Source organism: the organism of the source record quoted next, unplaced genomic scaffold (assembly GCF_019419815.1).
Source record: "Pyrus x bretschneideri cultivar Hongxiangsu unplaced genomic scaffold, Pyrus_bretschneideri_v1 Contig26, whole genome shotgun sequence".
In the NCBI taxonomy this organism is placed as follows: domain Eukaryota; kingdom Viridiplantae; phylum Streptophyta; class Magnoliopsida; order Rosales; family Rosaceae; genus Pyrus; species Pyrus x bretschneideri.
The window spans coordinates 3,870,142-3,889,540 of record NW_025999568.1 but is presented as its reverse complement, the minus strand read 5'-3'; the positions used below and the strand labels follow the sequence as shown (position 1 = coordinate 3,889,540).

The 19,399-nt window shown below is 35.4% G+C and overlaps 1 protein-coding gene across 6 annotated transcripts; it reads right to left on the bottom strand.

Annotated features, from left to right (window-relative positions):
• Positions 1 to 1,194: 1,194 nt before the first annotated feature.
• On the bottom strand, positions 1,195 to 10,881 carry LOC103944887 (ABC transporter G family member 29-like). 6 transcript variants are annotated; one of them, XM_048587228.1, is made up of 22 exons: positions 10,659 to 10,862; positions 10,499 to 10,616; positions 9,667 to 9,876; positions 7,536 to 7,620; positions 7,272 to 7,431; positions 7,076 to 7,152; positions 6,940 to 6,993; positions 6,723 to 6,813; positions 5,859 to 6,160; positions 5,072 to 5,670; positions 4,753 to 4,913; positions 4,534 to 4,643; positions 4,283 to 4,436; positions 4,139 to 4,185; positions 3,781 to 3,900; positions 3,322 to 3,654; positions 2,852 to 3,226; positions 2,612 to 2,745; positions 2,284 to 2,511; positions 2,026 to 2,197; positions 1,562 to 1,816; positions 1,195 to 1,467 (listed from the first exon to the last, which is right to left on the bottom strand). In XM_048587228.1, the coding sequence occupies exons 1-22, from the start codon at positions 10,801 to 10,803 to the stop codon at positions 1,195 to 1,197; spliced, it is 4,203 nt and encodes a 1,400-aa protein (XP_048443185.1). In that variant the 5' UTR covers positions 10,804 to 10,862. The 6 variants fall into 6 exon arrangements, with proteins under 6 accessions (XP_048443185.1, XP_018502373.2, XP_018502374.2 ...); XM_018646857.2 differs by having other exon boundaries at positions 3,781 to 3,953; positions 4,039 to 4,185; positions 10,499 to 10,881; XM_018646858.2 differs by having other exon boundaries at positions 3,781 to 3,926; positions 4,132 to 4,185; positions 10,499 to 10,862.
• Positions 10,882 to 19,399: the final 8,518 nt, after the last annotated feature.

The following is a 19,399-nucleotide window of genomic DNA, read 5'->3' as shown; positions in this document are numbered from 1 at the left end:
AGCTTGGAATGCGAAGTTTACAAGTTTTCTTCCAGGTTTGGGTTTTCAACCTTCCCTTGCAGATCCCTCTCTCTTTGTCAAACAAACTGAGCGTGGTATTGTCGTGTTATTACTATATGTTGATGATATCATTGTAACTGGTAGTAGTTCAAGTGACATTTCCACAGTGATCTTGGCTCTTACTCAACAGTTTGATATGAAGGACTTGGGACAACTCAGTTATTTTCTTGGATTACAAATACAGTATCAGTCTGATGGTTTATTTGTTTCCCAATCTAAATATATCAAGGATCTCTTGCAAAAGGTTGATATGCAAAATGCCAAAGCCTGTGCTACTCCTTGTCTTCCTTCTCACAGGCTTCTCAAGGACGAAGGGCAACCCTACCACAATCCTGAACAGTATCGTAGTGTCGTTGGTGCATTGCAATATCTGACATTTACCAGGCCCGACATTGCATTCGCAGTAAATCAATGTCGTCAATTTATGCATCATCCCATGGATTCTCATGTAGTTACAGTCAAACGGATTCTTCGATATCTCAGTGGTACGATGACTTATGGCATACATTTTAAACCTTGTCTATTGTCTTTGCAAGCATATAGTGATGTTGATTGGGCTGGAGATCCAAATGATCGTCGTTCAACTTCAGGTTATATTGTCTATCTCGGTACCAGTATATGCTTGAATATGTTCTGATACTATAGCATCACTATACTCTATACTTGAATATGCTTGAATATGGGATGTAGCTCCAGTTTCAGCGTATAGCATCAGTATAGAGTATATGGTATCAGAGCAGTGTCAGTATAGTGTCAGAGGTAATATTCAAGCTCAAGGTAGTTAAATCAACAGTTGCAGTGTAAAAGGGTGGGAAGAGTTTTGTTTTATTCGAGCAATATTCTAATTAATTTATTCGAAATTATGGAGGAGATTTGAACTTGGATGGAGAAGGAAGGAGAATGAGCATGCGGCTCGAGCTAACATTACGACATTCGGATCTACAAAAGGCAGCGATATTTGTAATTACACAAAAAGGCTCTCATTTGAAATTAACAAAGAAGAATTGGCATTTCAAACCCAAATCAAGGATTGTAGGACTGCCACCTTCATTTATCGGGTGCAGACATTCTTAAATGTACTTGCATTTCTAAATTTCTGTCATGACTTATTGCATAACAAGAAAATTAATTCTCCTATCTAATCTGGAAGTTGAGTGCCCTAATGCCAAAGGCATACATAAAGGCAAAGAAAGATGCGAAGCCAACTAGAATCACTGCCACTGGTCCCATGAAATTCGTGTCATATCCAAAATGGTTTTCGATGTACCATTTGATGGTCGGATCAGGTGTAATCCCAGGTGCTCTAACGGTGTCCTCCACATCGCCAAACTGTGACACAATGAATCCATACACTGTCCATGATACTGGGCATATATAGTAAAACCAAATCCACCATTTGGGTATTTTCTGAAAATTCAAAAGTTAACAATGGTGTTAATAACTTGTAAAATTAATCAAATTCCAAAAAAAGCTGCTTGTGGGAAGAAGAATATATACTTACTGGTTTTGGTATGTAGAAACCCGAGAAAAGATTGAAGAACGAATAGAAGAACGATGCCACTATGCCCGCTACTTGGATATTTGGTGTGATGGAAACAGTCATCATTCCGTAGTATGTGAAATAAAGGAATGAGAAGAAGCTGACAAAGAAGAACCAGAAGAATTTTGCTACTGTCCATTGGAAGCTCATCATAGCATACACAATCAACACATAATATGCGGTTTGAATAAATACGTACGGTATTTCAACAATAACCTGCATATCATATGGTGGTTTTGATGAGTAAATTATATTGAATGACAAAATTTGGGAGGATACGAAACTCAAATATATAGTAATGTTTTACAATTTTAGGTGTATTTCTATACTGGAGTGTTATACGCCTAGCCTTGACATGCGTGGAAGTAGTAACTACATGTAGATATCCGAATGTGTTAATATACGCAAATGGTCCTTCAACTTACTTGCGCCAGTGCATAAGGTAATGCAGAGTACATCCCAGCAGCTCTTTCTCGATAGAATACCGTTCTTTCAACAGCGACCATTGGCTGCACTGTTGAGCCGTTATTAACTCCAATAAAAAATATAGCAGAATTCATAGCTCCGATAATCATGGTCAGATCAGCTACGCTTTCCCTGAATATGGAGATAAATAACTGAGTACTTGGTCTAAATAAACTCTTGAAGTGATTATATTTTGCAGCCAAGAAAAAGAAGAGAACCTTTTAGTGCCAATCTTCCAGAACATAGTTCCGAGCAGGAGGGAGGCGACCATGGTAAAAAAGAACCTAACAAGGTTGTAATCGGGACATCTCCAATAAGTCCACCACTGTTTCCACAGGCAAGATTTGAATTGCTCCCATGTCGACTGAGAATACTGAGTAGGAAAATGCAGGTCTTTTGCTCCCGGTGGTGGTTTACTTAACTCATTTATTAAAGCTTTGTTTCTCCTGGTTATACTCATAGATAGGAATTTATATTAGCTCAAAGCCAGCCAATCGTGTACTTTATAAATTCTTAGCAGTCTTGTAACTTTTGATTTTGACTTACTGATGCAAGGAAGATGATTTGTAATGTTGAGCGAAGTCAATTCCAAGTTTGAATTCAGTCGCTACAGAGCTCACCTCTAGCATCCATGTAGCTGGATTAGACCTCTCTTTAATTTTTGGCACTCCTGGAACTGCCTGCAACATGGAAATGATTGTGGACATGGATAATAACGCATCCTTTCATTTTCTTTTTTTTTTTGTCCAACATTGAGATAATGGAAAGTTTTAGGCAGGTAAGTACCTCGAAATATTCGATGATCTTGTGAGAATTACGGCCCAAAGGTCCAGAGTAGATTACTTGTCCTCCTCTCTTCATGAGTAGCAGCTCATCGAACGCCTCAAAGATATCTATGCTAGGCTGATGAATTGTGCAGACAACTGTTCTACCAGTGTCTACAGTATTCCTAACCGTCCTCATAACAATGGCAGCGGCCCTTGCATCAAGACCTGATGTTGGTTCATCCATGAATATGATTGAGGGATTGGCAACAAGCTCAACTGCAATTGTTAACCTTTTTCTTTGTTCTGTTGACAACCCTGTAATTCCTGGAAGCCCCACGATAGCATCCTTGAGATTGTCTAGCTCCACCAAGTCCATCACTTCTTCTAAAAATATCTGAAAATATAGTAAAACGTATTTTTAATATTTAAATAATTTTGCTATAGCCTACACATTGTTCAGAACAGTATTACACAAATCATACTATTTACCATCTTTTCAGTTTTGCTGACTTCTTTTGGGAGCCTAAGGAAAGCTGAGTAAATCAACGATTCTTTGACTGTGACTTGGGGGGAGTGGATATCATTTTGTTCACAATAACCAGAAATTCTGGCAAAGGTTTCTTGTTTCTTAGGGTACCCGGAAATTCTAATATCACCTTCAATGTAACCACCTGTTTTTCTTCCTGCTAAGACATCCATCAAAGTTGTCTTCCCTGCTCCACTGACTCCCATTAGAGCTGTCAAGACCCCAGGCCTAAATGAACCAGTTACTTCACAAAGCAGCTGAAGCCTGTCCTCTTTTACTCCTTCTTCCTTCATTTGCTGTCATAATAAACATGGTAAGCTAGGGAAGTAGCTAAGTTGGATTATATAAAGTTAGCTATAGATTCTAAACTGCAATTAATATTTGAGTGAATAACGAGTGAAATAGGGAAAAGTGAATATTACGGGGGGCATGTCTACATGGTAGTTAACACTGTCAAAGGACATTGCAAGGGGAGTGAAGGGAAGAACCATTCCTCTCTTGGGGGCAACACCGGCTGCTTCAAAAGATGAATCAGCATTTCTACTTAGTCCATTGGAATTAGATCGACTGCTCATTCGCTGGATTTCCATTTCTCCTACAAGATGTTTAGGTCCAACACGAAACATGACAACACTATTCAAATTACACACGTAGAATTATCAACACTGTTTGTTTCATACTTGTATTGTTTCCATCCAAAGAAGTTAATGATCGAGAAAATGATGGTGATCGTGAAAGTGAATTCTTTGATTTGGGTCTTCTAAGTCTTGGTTCTTCTATTTCCTCTGCCACTTCTTCAGATATTACCGCTTGTGGCCTTCCAAGTTCTAATTTGTTAAAAAAAGAGCATGATAAAGGTTTCCAGAAAAACTAGAATATAAGAAGAAAGTTTTGCCATACATAAAAAAGAACGTCGATTCTTACGATTCAAGTACATAAGCACTAGTGTGAAAAGGATGTTGAAGAGAACTGCAAACCCCAGAACAGCTGAACTGCCAATCCAAAACCAGTTTTTATCAGGGAAAACACTAAACATTTCAAGCACTGCCACACCCAATCTTGTAGCATTATCTGAAGCCTGCAGCGCAATGAAGTTAAAATCAGAAGTCATCTTTTATTAATCATTTTTAGCTTTCCCATGATGTATGGAGGGAAGAACTTTATGTATATCATACCAGTTTGTTCATCCACCTCGGAGCAAACATTTCGTTTACAGTAATAGCATTGAAACCATATGTTATAGGTGAAGCCCAGTAGCCCCAACGCCACCACTTTGGAATTTCATCTGTCACAAAGGAAATCTCTCTTTTTATACTATTGTACTAAATTGCTCAAAATCTGTGGGTTTTTTAATTACTTTGAAAGGTATGTTTAGTAATCAGTTTCATACCAACCTCGACGAATTATGAAACCCCCAAGCATTGAAACAGTGAGCAGAGCTAGAGACCCGCCAGTGTTGGCAATGATCATGGACCTGCAGACTCCAGCAATAAGCCAAAACATACCTGTAGCCATTTGTTGGAGCAGAAATAGCAGCAATAGTTGCTTAAGAAACCTGCAAATGTTTTGATATCAGCAATTAGTATCCCAACAAGTGACTACCATTCTGAAAATTAACATTGTTTTAAATGTGTTTTTTCAACCCGTGTTGCTAGCCTATTATAGTGTAAGCCAAAAATTTTATGCAGAAACATAAAGTTCCAAATGAAATACCTGCTGATTTCAGGTGCATATCCAATGGTGTAGTACGTAATGGCCACCCAGACAAGGGATTCAAAGAGGGATACAGGAATCCGGAGTAGGACATTAGGGAGAGTGAAAGTCCAAGCAGGGTGGAAATGAAGGTCTCTATGTTTGTAAAACACGGGGAGTTTTGCAATGGTCAATGAGAGCTCAGCCATGCCATTGAACATGTTAATGATCATGGAAAATATAAGTGCACCAATATATAGCGCACCATCGTTTTCATTTCTAGAGTGCATTTGCGTCCTCAAGAATACGGTCGTGACTACTAATGCTGCTATAATACTTTTGACTGTCTTGAAAATGTAAACGAGAGAATTCCTCTTTATTAGTAGCCACTCCTTGTCAAAACAGGCTTTTAGAAGATCCATTTTGGAAATTGAATATCTTGTGAAAACAAGGGCTGCCCCATGGCCTCGTGCCTTATTGTAAGGGGTTGACAGTTCATTCTGGAGACACATTCCTACATGGAAGCGCTTGAACTGGTTCGCAAATTCAGTGACTGATAAGTATCGGTATGGCTTGTTTCTGTCTGCCCAATATTGCTCTTGGTCTCTCCTTGAGGTAACCTGAAAATTTTGAACGAAGTTGTGCGTTGTAAAATCGGCCTAGGAATATGGCTAAAGCCCGTTAAAGGTTTGCTAAAAATGTAATGGGATTATAAAAGTATCAAAACATTTTAACGAGCCAAAAGTGGAGCCTGCCTTATGGCTTAAGCAATAGGCTTCACCCTCCTACTTGATGGTCATGGTTTTACCTCTTGCAAGAAATCAGCAGTTCCCTTTCGGTTAGGGCACCGAAATCCGCAGCTCTCAAAGAACTCTAGTACATGCTCACGTGGTCCATGGTAGATGATCTTGCCCTCCGATAAAAGGATGATATCATCAAAGAGATCAAACGTCTCAGGAGCAGGTTGCAGTAGGGACATCAAGATCGTGGCCTCAGTGATGTGTACAATTTGTTGCAAGCACTTCACTATTTGATGTGTTGTGGAGCTATCAAGACCTGTTGATATCTCATCCATGAACAATGTTTTTGTAGGCCCAACAATCATTTCACCTGCTCCAACATTTATTTTAGATTGTCAACAAATTATATATGTAGAAAATGTGTATCATACAACCTTGTTGCACATTGGAAGGTTTTTTCAAAATATGAATTCATACTACAAATACTCCTGGTTGAAATTTAAGGTTTAGGGTTGAATTTGGTTTGCCTGACCTCTCAACCCGAACTCGACCAAATTTAATTGCTTAAAACATTTTCTCAACCAAAAGTATTTTTGGTCTGCACTTCATATGACCAATTGATATATTGAACTTCTGTATATGTACAATGCCTTAGTGGCAGTTTGGGATCTATTCTTATATCTAGGGTTTAAAGTAATATCCTAATCTGGCTCAAGAGCGGACTAGGATCAATATTGGAATTTATGTTCCAACTTATGGAAGGGTAAAGATAATTTTTGTTGGTGGATATTCTATTTATGGAATTATAGAGCACAAGTAACTATAGTCTAGCACAAGTACTAGACCAAAAAATGTTCCATTGAACTATAATACAAAAAGATATGAGGGCCAATTTTTGTTTATAAAATCGGCAAAAGAAATAGGGAATTTACCTGTGGTAACTCGTTTTTTCTGTCCACCAGATATCCCTCTCCGCATCTGATTTCCTACAATGGTGTCCTTGCATATATCAAGCCCCAAAATCTGTTTGGTTCACTCAAAAATATTAATGAGACGTTGATATATGTATGTAAATGGGTGAACAGTGTGTAAATGTGTGAGAAATTAATAAGAACAATGATTTCATTTTGTGGTTTGAGGTTTACTTACTTTGAGAGTATAGTCAGTAATGAGACTGCTCTCAACTCCTCCCATTGACGTAGCCTGAAATAAACCAGAAATCCCGATATAAATAAATCATGCTTTCAACAAGGAGGTTTAGTAATATGGCATAAATATTTGTTACCTTCATGAAAAGGTCAATATCTGCCTCTGGAAATATTCCAGCCTCCTTTTCTCTTCTAGCAAGCTCGGAAAGAAGTTCTATAACCCCGTATAATTCATCAAACTTTTAATTGCCAAATTCATTTCATAAAATACATATAAATAGTTTGATAATAGTTCATGATACGATTTGGTTTGGTTTGGCAACGGTCACTTACCATATCGTGTCCCAACCCCTTGGCACCTTGCCGAAAAGTCTAGAGTTTCTTTGACTGTCAATTCTCCTGCATGAACATCATTTTGGCTTACGTATGCAGATGTCTTTTGTGGCACAAATTCACTCAGCCTGTATCCATTGTAAGTGATTTCTCCTCTAACCTGTTCCATACATCTTACTTTAACGATGTCTTAATTATAATAGAATCTGTTAAGCAAGTAATTAATTAACTAGTTCAAAGCACACCCTGGAGTTGAGGACCGACCTTCAAACTTGGGTCTAACTTCCCAGCTAGTGCAAGCAAAAGGGTTGTTTTCCCTGACGATGGCGGACCTAATAGAAGGGTCATCCTGAAACAAAACACGAAGAAAGGTTATCACAAATTTATTTGTGGCAATTCGATAACTTATTCCATAAAAAAATTTGATAACTTCGTAAGAACTCATGTGAAAGAGAAACAAACTAACACTAAGAGCGAGTTGGTACATTAGTGAATATTTTAGTTACGTACTCACTCTCATGTGATGAATAATTTCCAATACAACATTCTTATCATTTGATCTTGGGTCACACTTACACACACGTTTGTTTTTTTAACAGTTTCTAGGAATAAAGGAAACAAGTTTTTTTTATTTTTTTATTTTTTATTTTTAAATTTTTTTTATTTTTTGTCCTGTATCCGATTTATTTGACAATTTTGTTTTTCTCTTTCTGTCCAGTTGGCCACAGATGTTACATCTTGGCCACAGATCATATGTGGCTTGCTTTCATGTGGCCATGAATGCATAGTAACGGTAACCATTGAGCAAGGAAAGCCATCGTTATTGAACCGCGGCAATGGAATCTGTGGTCTTTGCCCAATATTTTTAGTAGTGTTCAGGCTGGCCTTAAGGCCATCTCTAACTGAAGGGTCCCGAGGGCCGAAAATTGCCCGAAAACTGTCTCCAACCAAGGGATAAGCCAGAGGGCTCGTGAGCCCCACAGAATCTGAAAAGGCCAAAGGGCCAAAGAGCTAGCCCATTCCAACCAGCCCCGGGTTGGCCAAAATTCTTTGTTATTCTTGTCGGATATAACCGACATGAATGATAGGCAAAATTTGAATTTAACGGCTAGTTACCGTTGGATTCAAAAAAAAAAAAAAAATTTTTTGAGCCAAATTTTTTTTATGAAATTTAAAAATTCCCTTTTTTTTCCTATAAATACCTAAGCCATTCCTACACCATTTTCACTTAATTTTCACCATTCCATACTATCTCACTTCATTCTAATTCAATTCTTCACATTATATTTTCTTAAATTTTTTCAATTTTTCACATTATAATTTTTTCAACTTTTCATGCTGACATTATTTAGCCGTTGGATTTGAATTTAAGTTGTAGTTTTTAAATAATAAATTATGTTTGGCCCTATGGCCCTTTAGCCCTCGGTTGGAGACCGTTTATGGTGACAGGGCTAAAACAAGCCCTATGGCCCTTTGGCCCTCGGTTGGAGATGGAGACAAATATGACCATGTACTGTTCATTAAAATATTAATATCTTGGAGGGCCAAAGGACTAAAACGAGCCCTCTGACCAGCTCTTGGTTAGAGATGGCCTAAGGGTAATCAGAAGGGGCGGGCGCGGCCCTCGATTATGGGGGGCCTAAAATTTGTTTTTGATTTAATAGATATATGTTATAGTGAACGTATAAAAAAATATTACAAATTGACAAGTAGTTGAAAACATGCCAGCTTTTTTCCTCAAGTTTTGTCTTTCATCCTGCTGTTTATGGGAAAGGGATCCGAAGAGGATCATTTTCATCAAATCCATTAATCTGGACCCTTAAAATTTGATCCCTTTTCCCTTTTTATGTATTGCTTTTAGGTTTTTTTATTTTTTTTTATTTTTTTTAAGAGTGGGCATACCATGTACATTTAAGAGGGGTCTAAACCAATTTAGGAATCTGCTTTGCCGGCAAGGATGAACCGCGAAGCCTTCACCATCATTCCTCTACAGTTTCATTCTTTCAGTTCCTCTCCTTATCGTTCATTTTCAAATTCAGTCTTTCTATAAGTGAAGCGGCGAATCAAAATATATCATTAGGTTTAGAAGATTGCAATTCAAGGTAACCATATAGAAACTATGAGTTTAATCTTTTTTAATTTGGTAAACTTGAATTTATATTTTATTGTTGTAGATATATTTTGTTTGGTGTGATTTTTTTTTATTTATTTTTTTATTTATTTTTTGTACCAGTATAGATGTTTATAAGTGATGATATGATTATATATTTACGAATTAATTATCAAAAAATACAAATTTTATGATTGTTATGCATTGAAAAACTTATGAATTAAAGAGCCTCCTAACAATGATTCATATAGGACCCTCAAAATCTCAAGTCTGTCGTACTGTTACCTTGATGGTTTAATAATGCCAGAGGCATCCTTGAGAATAGTGAGATTTGTTCTCTTAGCCATTTGGATCCCAATTAAACCAAGTGCTGATTCTGCGATGTTTCGAGCAACATTTGGAAGACTGGGAAGAGCTCTGGTGCCGATGTGGCAGTCGGCTTCGACTGCCAAATGCTGAAACCTAACTTCAACTGTTGGAAGTTTGATCCCAACCCTGAAATCAATTACAATATGAGCAAGTTAATCAACTATTATATTGATGGTAAACATTCCATATACACGTTTTCTCATTTTAATTATTGATGGCCAGCATACCATATGTTCTATTAACATATTGAAAAAAAAAATAAAAAAAAAAAATTTATTGGCACTTTAAAAAGTTGATGCATTCCAAATTTATAAAAATGCAAGAAAAATTTTGTATACAGAGGAGTGTAAGTGACACTTTTTGGAGGGGCAATACTATAGCCCTGAAAAATTGATGAAACTTAGTCATTGTTCTATTTTCACAGACTGAAAGTATACGAAAGTAAAACTTCGACTACACTAAAGTTGCCGTGAAGGTGGTTTAAATATCTTTATTAAATATCGAAGGATACTAATATTTAACGAAAATCTATAAACATGTTGGAGTTAATGCAAAGTGAAATAAACGAGTAAGATTTAAAAGAAACAGATACTAATCTACCCCGTTAATACCCTTGTGCATTTAAAAGCCACAAAAAGTTAGTTGTAGGCTTGTAGCCACACCCCATATTTAATTATATATTAAAAAGAATGAAAAGAAAAGGCACTCATATTTTACTGAAAGGTAAAGACAAAAACAAAGAACTTACTTGTCTATTCTACTTCTAAACTTCTTCAAGAACCTCTCATTATCTTCCTCTGCAACCTTAAAAGTGCTGTCAATGAATTTCTGACGGTCTATCAGGTCGAGCTTTAGAACGTCCACTTCTTTATGCACCACTTTGTTGTTGTTATTTCCTTGAACATCGCCTTCGACAAAGGACTTGATGATGCTTGTTCTCAGCCGATTATATGTTGGCAATTTTTCAATGGCAGCCCATGTCAGAGCTTCTTCGTCTTCGTCTCTTCGACTGCCTCGTCGAGAGTGAGTGGCATTTGAAAACACGTCCTCCATGCTTAACCCTTTGCTTCTGCTCCTGCTAAAGCTGTGGTGCCTTAGCGGCGAACCTCTCACTTTTTCTGTTCCTTCCATTTTCTTCCCAAGTCCCCACCTGAAATAATCAATTTAGCAAAAATGAGACATGCACAGATCATAATTAAATTAAGAAACTTGATGACTAGTTATTTATTTATTTATTTATTTTCCTTTTTTGACTAATCAGTATTTAAACTACTGGAAGGTAATTCGATCTTGAACAGAAGGGGCCAACTAAGCTAACTTGCATGTGCAAATAACAAAAGTGTTTGCTTGATGAGAAACTTGAAAGTTACCTGTTTACTTTTGTGGTTTTCGTTGCTCAGATTCTTGAAAAAACACAGAGATGAAGAGAGAGAGAGAGAGAGATTTTGTGCAAAGGACTGGTGCAACCATGCAAGAGTTTGCTCTGCTCTCCTTGGATAAGTTGGTGGATATTTAAACATGCAAAAAGGGACTAACAAACAATTCTCAATTTATTAATTTATTTCTGAAAAAAGTAGTATAATAAATTAGCCTGGATTGTCTTTATAATCCAATGCAGAGGAGCAAATTAAATTCGGGGTATGACGTTGGGCACTGCAATTCCACACTTGGTGCAGTTTTGGAAGACACATATGGCCTATGCATGTTAGAGAGAGCACGCATTTCATATGGGACTGACCGACATCATCTATTGGACCGTATATATATATGCTTTTGTTGCATGGCCGATATGTGTCAAATTATACATCTCCATGGCCATATACTGAATGTATGGGAGAATGCATACATGGAACCTTAAACCTTAATTATCGTTAAATAAATGTGATTTAAATTTTTTTTATTCAAATCCCAAAATTAAAATACATTTAACGGTAATTAATGAGGTGATAATGCTGCTATGGAGCAAAAATATCCTTGATGCATGGTTGCAAAGTGTCAAATTACATATTCCACTTGTCACCTTGCAAATCCACTCCAACTTAATGCATTGTTAGTAAGACAAAATTTACACACAATCCAAACGTGATCTGCTGGATCCCGGGCAAAAAAGAAAACGTGATCTACTCGGCTTGGTTTTTGGAAGCATTATTCTAACAAGATTAAATGAAGAGACATATTTTTTAAGTTGAGGATAATGATTACAAAAGTTTTGCACTAGTAAGAAAAAAAATAATTACTATAATATATATATATATATATATTTGTATTTAATATCCTTATCTTCTTGACGGTTATATAATGATTGTTTTAAATACATATATCACATAAATTATATATGGCTGTCATATAGTAATTATATTGATACATGTAAATATTATAGCTAAAGCAATTTCCCATGTTGTTTACAGATCCGATATTTTAGACTACTAGAATTTACTAAAATGAAAATGCAAACTCAATGCAAGAAAACCAACTCAACTCCCTTCCAATCATTTTCTTTAGGAGAAATTAGGTTCACATCCTTCTTTTTATTACCTCATTGATTAAAATCTTATTCATTTTCAATTTTTGATTAAGGTACTTGGGTATTAATAACATCATTAATTATTTGAATAATAAAATATTTTTATTTTTAAAATATATTCCTTTAGTGTTAAAAATGTTACAATTAGTATATTTATATTTATGGCTAAATTTTTTATCATATATTTTTATTTTTAGTTTGTACCTATTTTTAATTTGCAAATATTTTTTAATTTGTACCAATTTTCTTTTCATTTTTAATTTGTACCCATATATTAGTTTCTTTTTGTGCCCATATTTTTTAAAGTTTTATTTGTGTTTGTACCCATGTGTACACCTTCACATGACATTGTATATTTAATCAATGATAGAAAAATTACATATTGTATATTTATGTTTTATGCCTAAACTTTGTATCATATATTTATATTTTTAGTTTGTACCCACTTTCAATTTGCAGCATTTTTTTTTAATTTGTAGTATTTTATTTTTAGTTTTATTTTGTACCCATGTATTAAAATATTTTTTAAAAATTCATTTGTACTGATAATTTTTTTAATCTTTTATCTGTACCCTAATTTATTTATAATGTACCCATTCTTCCTTATTAATGTACCACTTTGTTATATGTGAAAGGTACCAATTTTTTTAACACTACGGATACATTCTTTTGCCATTTATTGTTTCTTATTTTTGCATAGTTTTTATCCATTTATTCAATCAAAATGTTTGAATTTTTTTATTGTAACCGTTTCTAATAGTATTATAATGAGGGAATTTAAATTTATAGAATTATAAATCTCATAAAATATCAAACAATTAATGTCAAAACTATAAAAATATAAATATTAATAGTAATATAACGAGGTGTACAAAATTAAGGGACTTTGATCGAACTTTGAATACTATTTAGGTCGAATTCGATTCAAAATTTTATTTGCAGTAAGTAAAACTTCACCCCACAAGTTGTGTGGAAGCCCAGAGCTATTCAACATAGAATTGATCATGTCTTTAAAAGTCCTATTTTTCCGTTCAGTAACACCATTTTGTTACAGTGTATAAGGCGCTGTTGTTTGATGATTTATGCCATGTGTGGCACAAACAGCAAAGGCATGAGACTCATATTCTCTTCCTCTATTGGACCTTAAGACTTTAATCTTCTTGTTAAGTTGATTCTCAACTTCTGCCTTATATGTCTTAAACATATTCAAGGTCTCATCTTTACTATGAAGTAAATAAACATAACAATACTTACTGAAATCATCTATAAATGTTACATAATAGTTCTTTCCACCACGAGTTGGATATGATCTAAAATCACACAAGTCACTATGAATTAAATCTAATAAATCATTGGACTTTTCATGCACTGATTTAAAGCTTTGACTTGCAAATTATGATTCTGTACAAGTCTCACATTTAACATTATCTAGATAATCAATTTTGGGCAGCAAACCTAAATTATGCATTCTAAAAAGTGAACAAAAATTTACATGTCCTAACCTAGAGTGCCATAAATTAGACGAATCAACAATATAAGCAAAAGCATTATTTATTTCATTCATAGCATTAGTTAGTACATTTAGTTTGAATAATCCATCAGCAAGGTAACCCTTCCCTACAAACATTCCCCCTTTAGTTAGTACAAACTTATTGGACTCAAAAACTAGTTTGAATCCTTTATTACTAAGGATAGAACCAGAAACAAGATTCTTCCTTATATCGGGGATATGCAGCACGTCAAAAAGGGTTAATTCCTTTCTAGAAGTGAATTTCAGAACACATTTCCCTATTCTAGCCACAACAGATGTAGATGCATTTCCCATAAATAACTGCTCATTTCCCTCGATTTTCTGGTACGAAGAGAACATATTTCTATCACCACAAACATGGCGAGTTGCACCGGTATCTATCCACCAATCAGCGTGGTCAGATACAAGGTTGATTTCAGAAATCATTGCAGCCAAGGCATCCACATTATTTTCAATCAGGTTCGCGCGGTTGTTGTTGCCTTGATTTACAGGACCTTGATCCCTTCGATGGCGACATTCTTGAGCCCTATGGCCTTGCTTTCCACAAACCCAACAACTTCCCTTGATTTTCTTGAAGTCTTTGCCTTTCGCACCAGGACAAAGTGTTTTTCCTTCTTCTTAGTTTTCTAGAACTTCAGCCTTTGCTTTGATGAACTTCCTTCAACAACATTCACCTTGGCTTCTATACTCGAAACCAGACCCTTCTCATTCTTTCTGTTATCTTCCTCTATTCTCAGCCTGACAATGAGATCCTCAAGGGTCATCTCCTTACGTTTGTGCTTGAGATAATTCTTGAACTCTTTCCAAGAAGGTGACAGTTTTTCTATAAAGAACGCCACTTGGAAAGACTCATTGATCACCATCCCTTTAACATGAATGTCATGGATGATTTTCTAGAGATCTTTAGTTTGAGAGACAACGAACTTGGAATCCACCATTTTGTAGTCCAAAAATTTGCCCACGAGAAATTTCTTCGAACCAGCATCCTCAGTTTTATATTTTTTTTCCCAAGTGATTCCCAAAGTTCCTTGGTTGTTTTGCATACTACATAGACATCATACAATGAATCATCTAATGCATTGAGAATATAGTTTTTGCAGAGGAAATCATTATGATTCCAGGCATCTATAGCCGTTAAAGTTTCTGCAGAAAAAATATTTTCTCCATCTGCAGTAGGTGTAGTCTTGTGCAAAACATTAGCTAAATTCAAGGTTGTCAAATAAAACAGCATCTTCTGCTACCATCTTTTAACGTCTCCGCCCTTAAATTTCTCAAGCTTCTCAGAATAAGATTTAGTTCCTGATTGTTCCATACTGTTCGAAGATTGTTGGAGAACAATTCAGAAATAGACAAAAAATAACAGAAATAAACAAAACTTGAAATTCTAATATTTTATTAATAAAAAATACTTGATGTGTAGAATGAAATTATACAATAAATACAGAAACTAATATAAGAATATCAATGCTACTAACTTGATCATAAAAGGTAGAGGCTAGCGTAAAAGTTATGTCATTCGAACAATATTTTCATCCCACTCTTGTGCTTATGGTTCTACAACGTCTGCTCGACCAGGATTCAACTACCTAATTCTACAACTTGCACTGGATTCTAGAATTCTAGCGAATTTGCTTTGTGTGTTTACTCTCTGGAAATTTCGTACAGAAGAAAAAAAGGAAGAAAAGATAATCTCACTTGGATACTATGATTGGAAATATATAGGCTCTTTCACACCCTTTCAAATACATGTTTAGCGTATTTGAAAGTACACAACTCTTTCTAATAGTTGTGTCTTTTAATCAAAACGTTTTTAATTAATAAATTAATTAAAAAACTTAATCCGAAAATTTAAAATTAATGAATCTGATTAATTTTAAATTCCAAAGCCCCAAATGCCCCAAGGCCCAAGGCCCTTGTCTTGATTAATTAATATTAATTGTATTTAGGCTATATTATATTCAAGTCTAAGCCGCACAACTATAAGGCCCAAGCCTTCAATCTATTTCCAAATGGTCCAAGTTCTAATTACTAAGAAGAAGGAATAAGCTTACATAAAATCTAGTGAAAAAATATTGTTGCCTAATGTAGGACAAGAGGGTCTCAAACACCTATAGTAAGTTCACTGAAGTCGAATGTCACAATCTTAAGGTTTGCATGGTTTTTCAAAAGGTTTTCACAAAACTTAACTTGTCTCACATGTTTATATTTGATCTAAATTTCACAAACAGATTGCATATTAGATATAAGCTTAAATGTCAGAAGTAGAATATGTATAAAGAAAATCTAACCTTCAATGTTTGCATTTTTAAAACCTCCAAACCCTTGTGAACTTCATTTGTAAAACCCTCCAAAGCCTTGTGAACTTCATTGTAATAGATGATGACTTAACACTAATATTTCTCACACTTTATTACTTCAAAATCGACTACTATTGTAGGCTTATTTAACTAAAGAATTATAGAGAGATTGAGAGAGAGGGTGCGGCAAGCATAGAGAGAATTGGGTGATCTCTGAGGTGTGTTTTCTCACCCCCATTGTGCCTTTATTTATAGTAGTAGGGAAGGTTAATTCATTACCCTAATAGGATTACAACTCTAATAAGATAATATCTAAAGTGTAACATATGGTAGAATCCCATAAGGATTTCCTAGGATTTACACAACCACATTCCTAACCTAATTAAGACTGCAACACTCCCCCTTTAGTGTGTAAATACTCTAGTAAAGGGCGCATTAGGTCTTTAATGATGAAGTAAGTTCAATTGATGGAGTTGTTAGCACAATGAACGAATGCAGTCTCAAATTAACGGAAGGATGCATAAAAGGTAAAACTCACAAAACCTCACTATGGTAAAACCTAAACTAAGATAAAAATTCATAGAGTAAGGAGAAATGTGAGAATTTGCATTAAGTCAAAACTATATGTCTTCTTGACGCAAGTAGCAAACTCACAAGGGTATGATCAGCTTAGGATGGGTGTCTCATTAAAACCTATTTAGGTAGCAAAAACCTAGCAGGAAAAATGCTCCTAATCGTAGGGAAAAAGAGTACATTAAGATCAAGTGAGTATACTTTTGGATGCTTCACTTGAGTTTATCAAAGGACTCAAAGATATCTATGCTAGGCTGATGAATTATGCAGACAACTGTTCTACCACTGTCTAGCGCATTTCTAACCACCCTTATAACAATGGCAGTTGCCTTTGCATCAAGACATGATGTTGGCTCATCCATGAAAATGATCGAGGGTTTAGCAACGAGACCTCAAATTCGTAGGGTTCAAACTCGAGCTTGTTGGGAGAGCCTCGATGAATGAGTTCGTCCCTTCCCCGACCCCATTTCTCACATGCAAGACCACTTTCGTGATCCCCAAATCACTCACAACCTAAATACGGTGGTTTCAAGGTGGAATTTGGTCGAAGTTGGTGGTGATTGGGTGGTTCTTCATGATGGTTTAGAAAGCGAGTAAGAGAGTTGAGAGTTCGAGAAAGGGATAGTTACAGGAATGAGAAAGAAGAAGGGAGAGTGGGGTTAAGACCCACTTAAAATTATTCAATTGAAATTACTAGATTGCCCTTCTTCACTAAAAAGTTATAACTCAATCTCTGTAGTTCCGAATTCTATTCTGCTTTCGCCCACAAACTCGTGAGTATGAAAACTAATTTAACAAAATTAGAAAACATGACAAATAAAATTAGAAAACATGAGAAATTGAAATTAAACTTATGACTAGTTTGGCATTGCTGAAATTATTTTAAAAGTAGCTTTTTTAAAAAAATTGGGGCTAAAATTGTGTTTGGTGGAAAAAAGAAGGTTCTTTTTTATCAAAATCATGGGTCTAAAACAGTAGAAAGCAAAAGCAGTTCTACGTCTACTTCTGAAACAACACTTTTTTTCACAGCACAACAACTCCAAACTAACCCTTAAACGTCCATAATTATTCAAGACACTCACATCAAGGGCATTTTGATCATTTTACACTCATCCGGAGTACAATACATTATTTAATGTACGGGTTATGACATGAATATGTTTTCAAACTTTTCACAATTGTACATTAATTATTATGAATTTTTGTATATTTCGAACTCGTCCTAAAAATGAAGTCATGAGGGTTTGGATGGTTTTAAAAATGCAAACGAGATATACCATCGTCAAAGAGTAGAGGTTGCGATTACGAGTGTTTACATTTTTTTTTCACATTATTCACACTTTCAAATTAATTATTGTAAATTTTTTACTGTGCTTTGGTATTTTGTAAGAAAAATCAAAATACATTAAAAAAATCATAATAATTAATCTACAAGTGTGAAAAATGGGAAACAAATATGTAAACGCTCATGATCGCATACTCTACACTTTAATGATGGATACATCAATAATTGGATTTTTAAAACCATCCAAACCCTAGTGAACAATGTTTTTAGATGAAGTTCAGAATGTGTGATAATTCATAATAATTAATTTATAAGTGCGAAAAATGTGAAAAAAAATTATGCCAATGCTTGTGATTGCATACTCCACGCTTTGACAATGGTTACATCATCATTTAGATTTTGAGGATTTAGGGTTTAGATTTAGGATGTGCAAATACTTGTTAGTTTTGGCTCGTCAATTTGTGTCCTTTTCTGTTTAGGATTGTTTTAGGGAAAAGGTGCACCAATTCTTCTCCTAAAAGGGCTAGGAAAGAATCTTAGTTTCCTTATTCAATTTAGATTAGAAATCCTAGAAGTCTATTTGGAATTGGAAAGGAAGTCTAATTTCCTATTCCACTTAGAATAGGAATTATAATCTGTAAAGGACATGTAAGCCAACCCTATATCTATAAATAGGGTGCGGCAAGGCTGAAAAACAGCAGAGAAAAAACAGAAAAACAGCAGAGAGTTTTGAGATTAGTTCTAGGGTTTGCATAAGTTCTGTAATCTCTATTATTAATCAAAGAAGTGGTGATTTCTCTACCTAGGGAAATCACAACTGGACGTAGGCATAAGTTCTGCCGAACCAGTATAATTCTTGTGTGTTTCTAAGTTTTCTATATTTGCTAGTTTAGTCTATTGCCGTTGGTTACATCAAAAGAACAAGGTCCAGTGTGCGGGTTTTTACAACAATTGGTATCAAGAGCTAGGATCAAGGTGTTCTACGATGTTAAAAGGGAAGATGAATGCGGATCAAGGACCTGCGTTAAAACCCTTTGACGGCAAGGATGACTTCACGGACTGGCAAAGGATGATGAAGAACGTACTGATACAGCAGGATTTGGATGATGCACTTGATGGTAAGAAGCCGGAAAGCATGACAGAAGCAACATGGAATAAGGTTCTTAAGAAGGCCAAGAGTTCCATCGAGATCCATCTCACAAGATCAGTTCGGTCACACATCACCGAAAAGATGTCTGCCTAGGAAGCATGGGAAAAATTGGAGAATGTTTATATGGGCAAAACCGTGTCCAATAAACTTTTTCTAAAGGATGAACTATTCGGGCTTCGACTAGAAGAAGGAGGTGATATTGAAGATCACGTATGCAGGTTCCAGAATTGCATAGCTAATCTTCAGAAAGTCGAAGAAACTTACAAAGATGATGATATGGCTATCATCC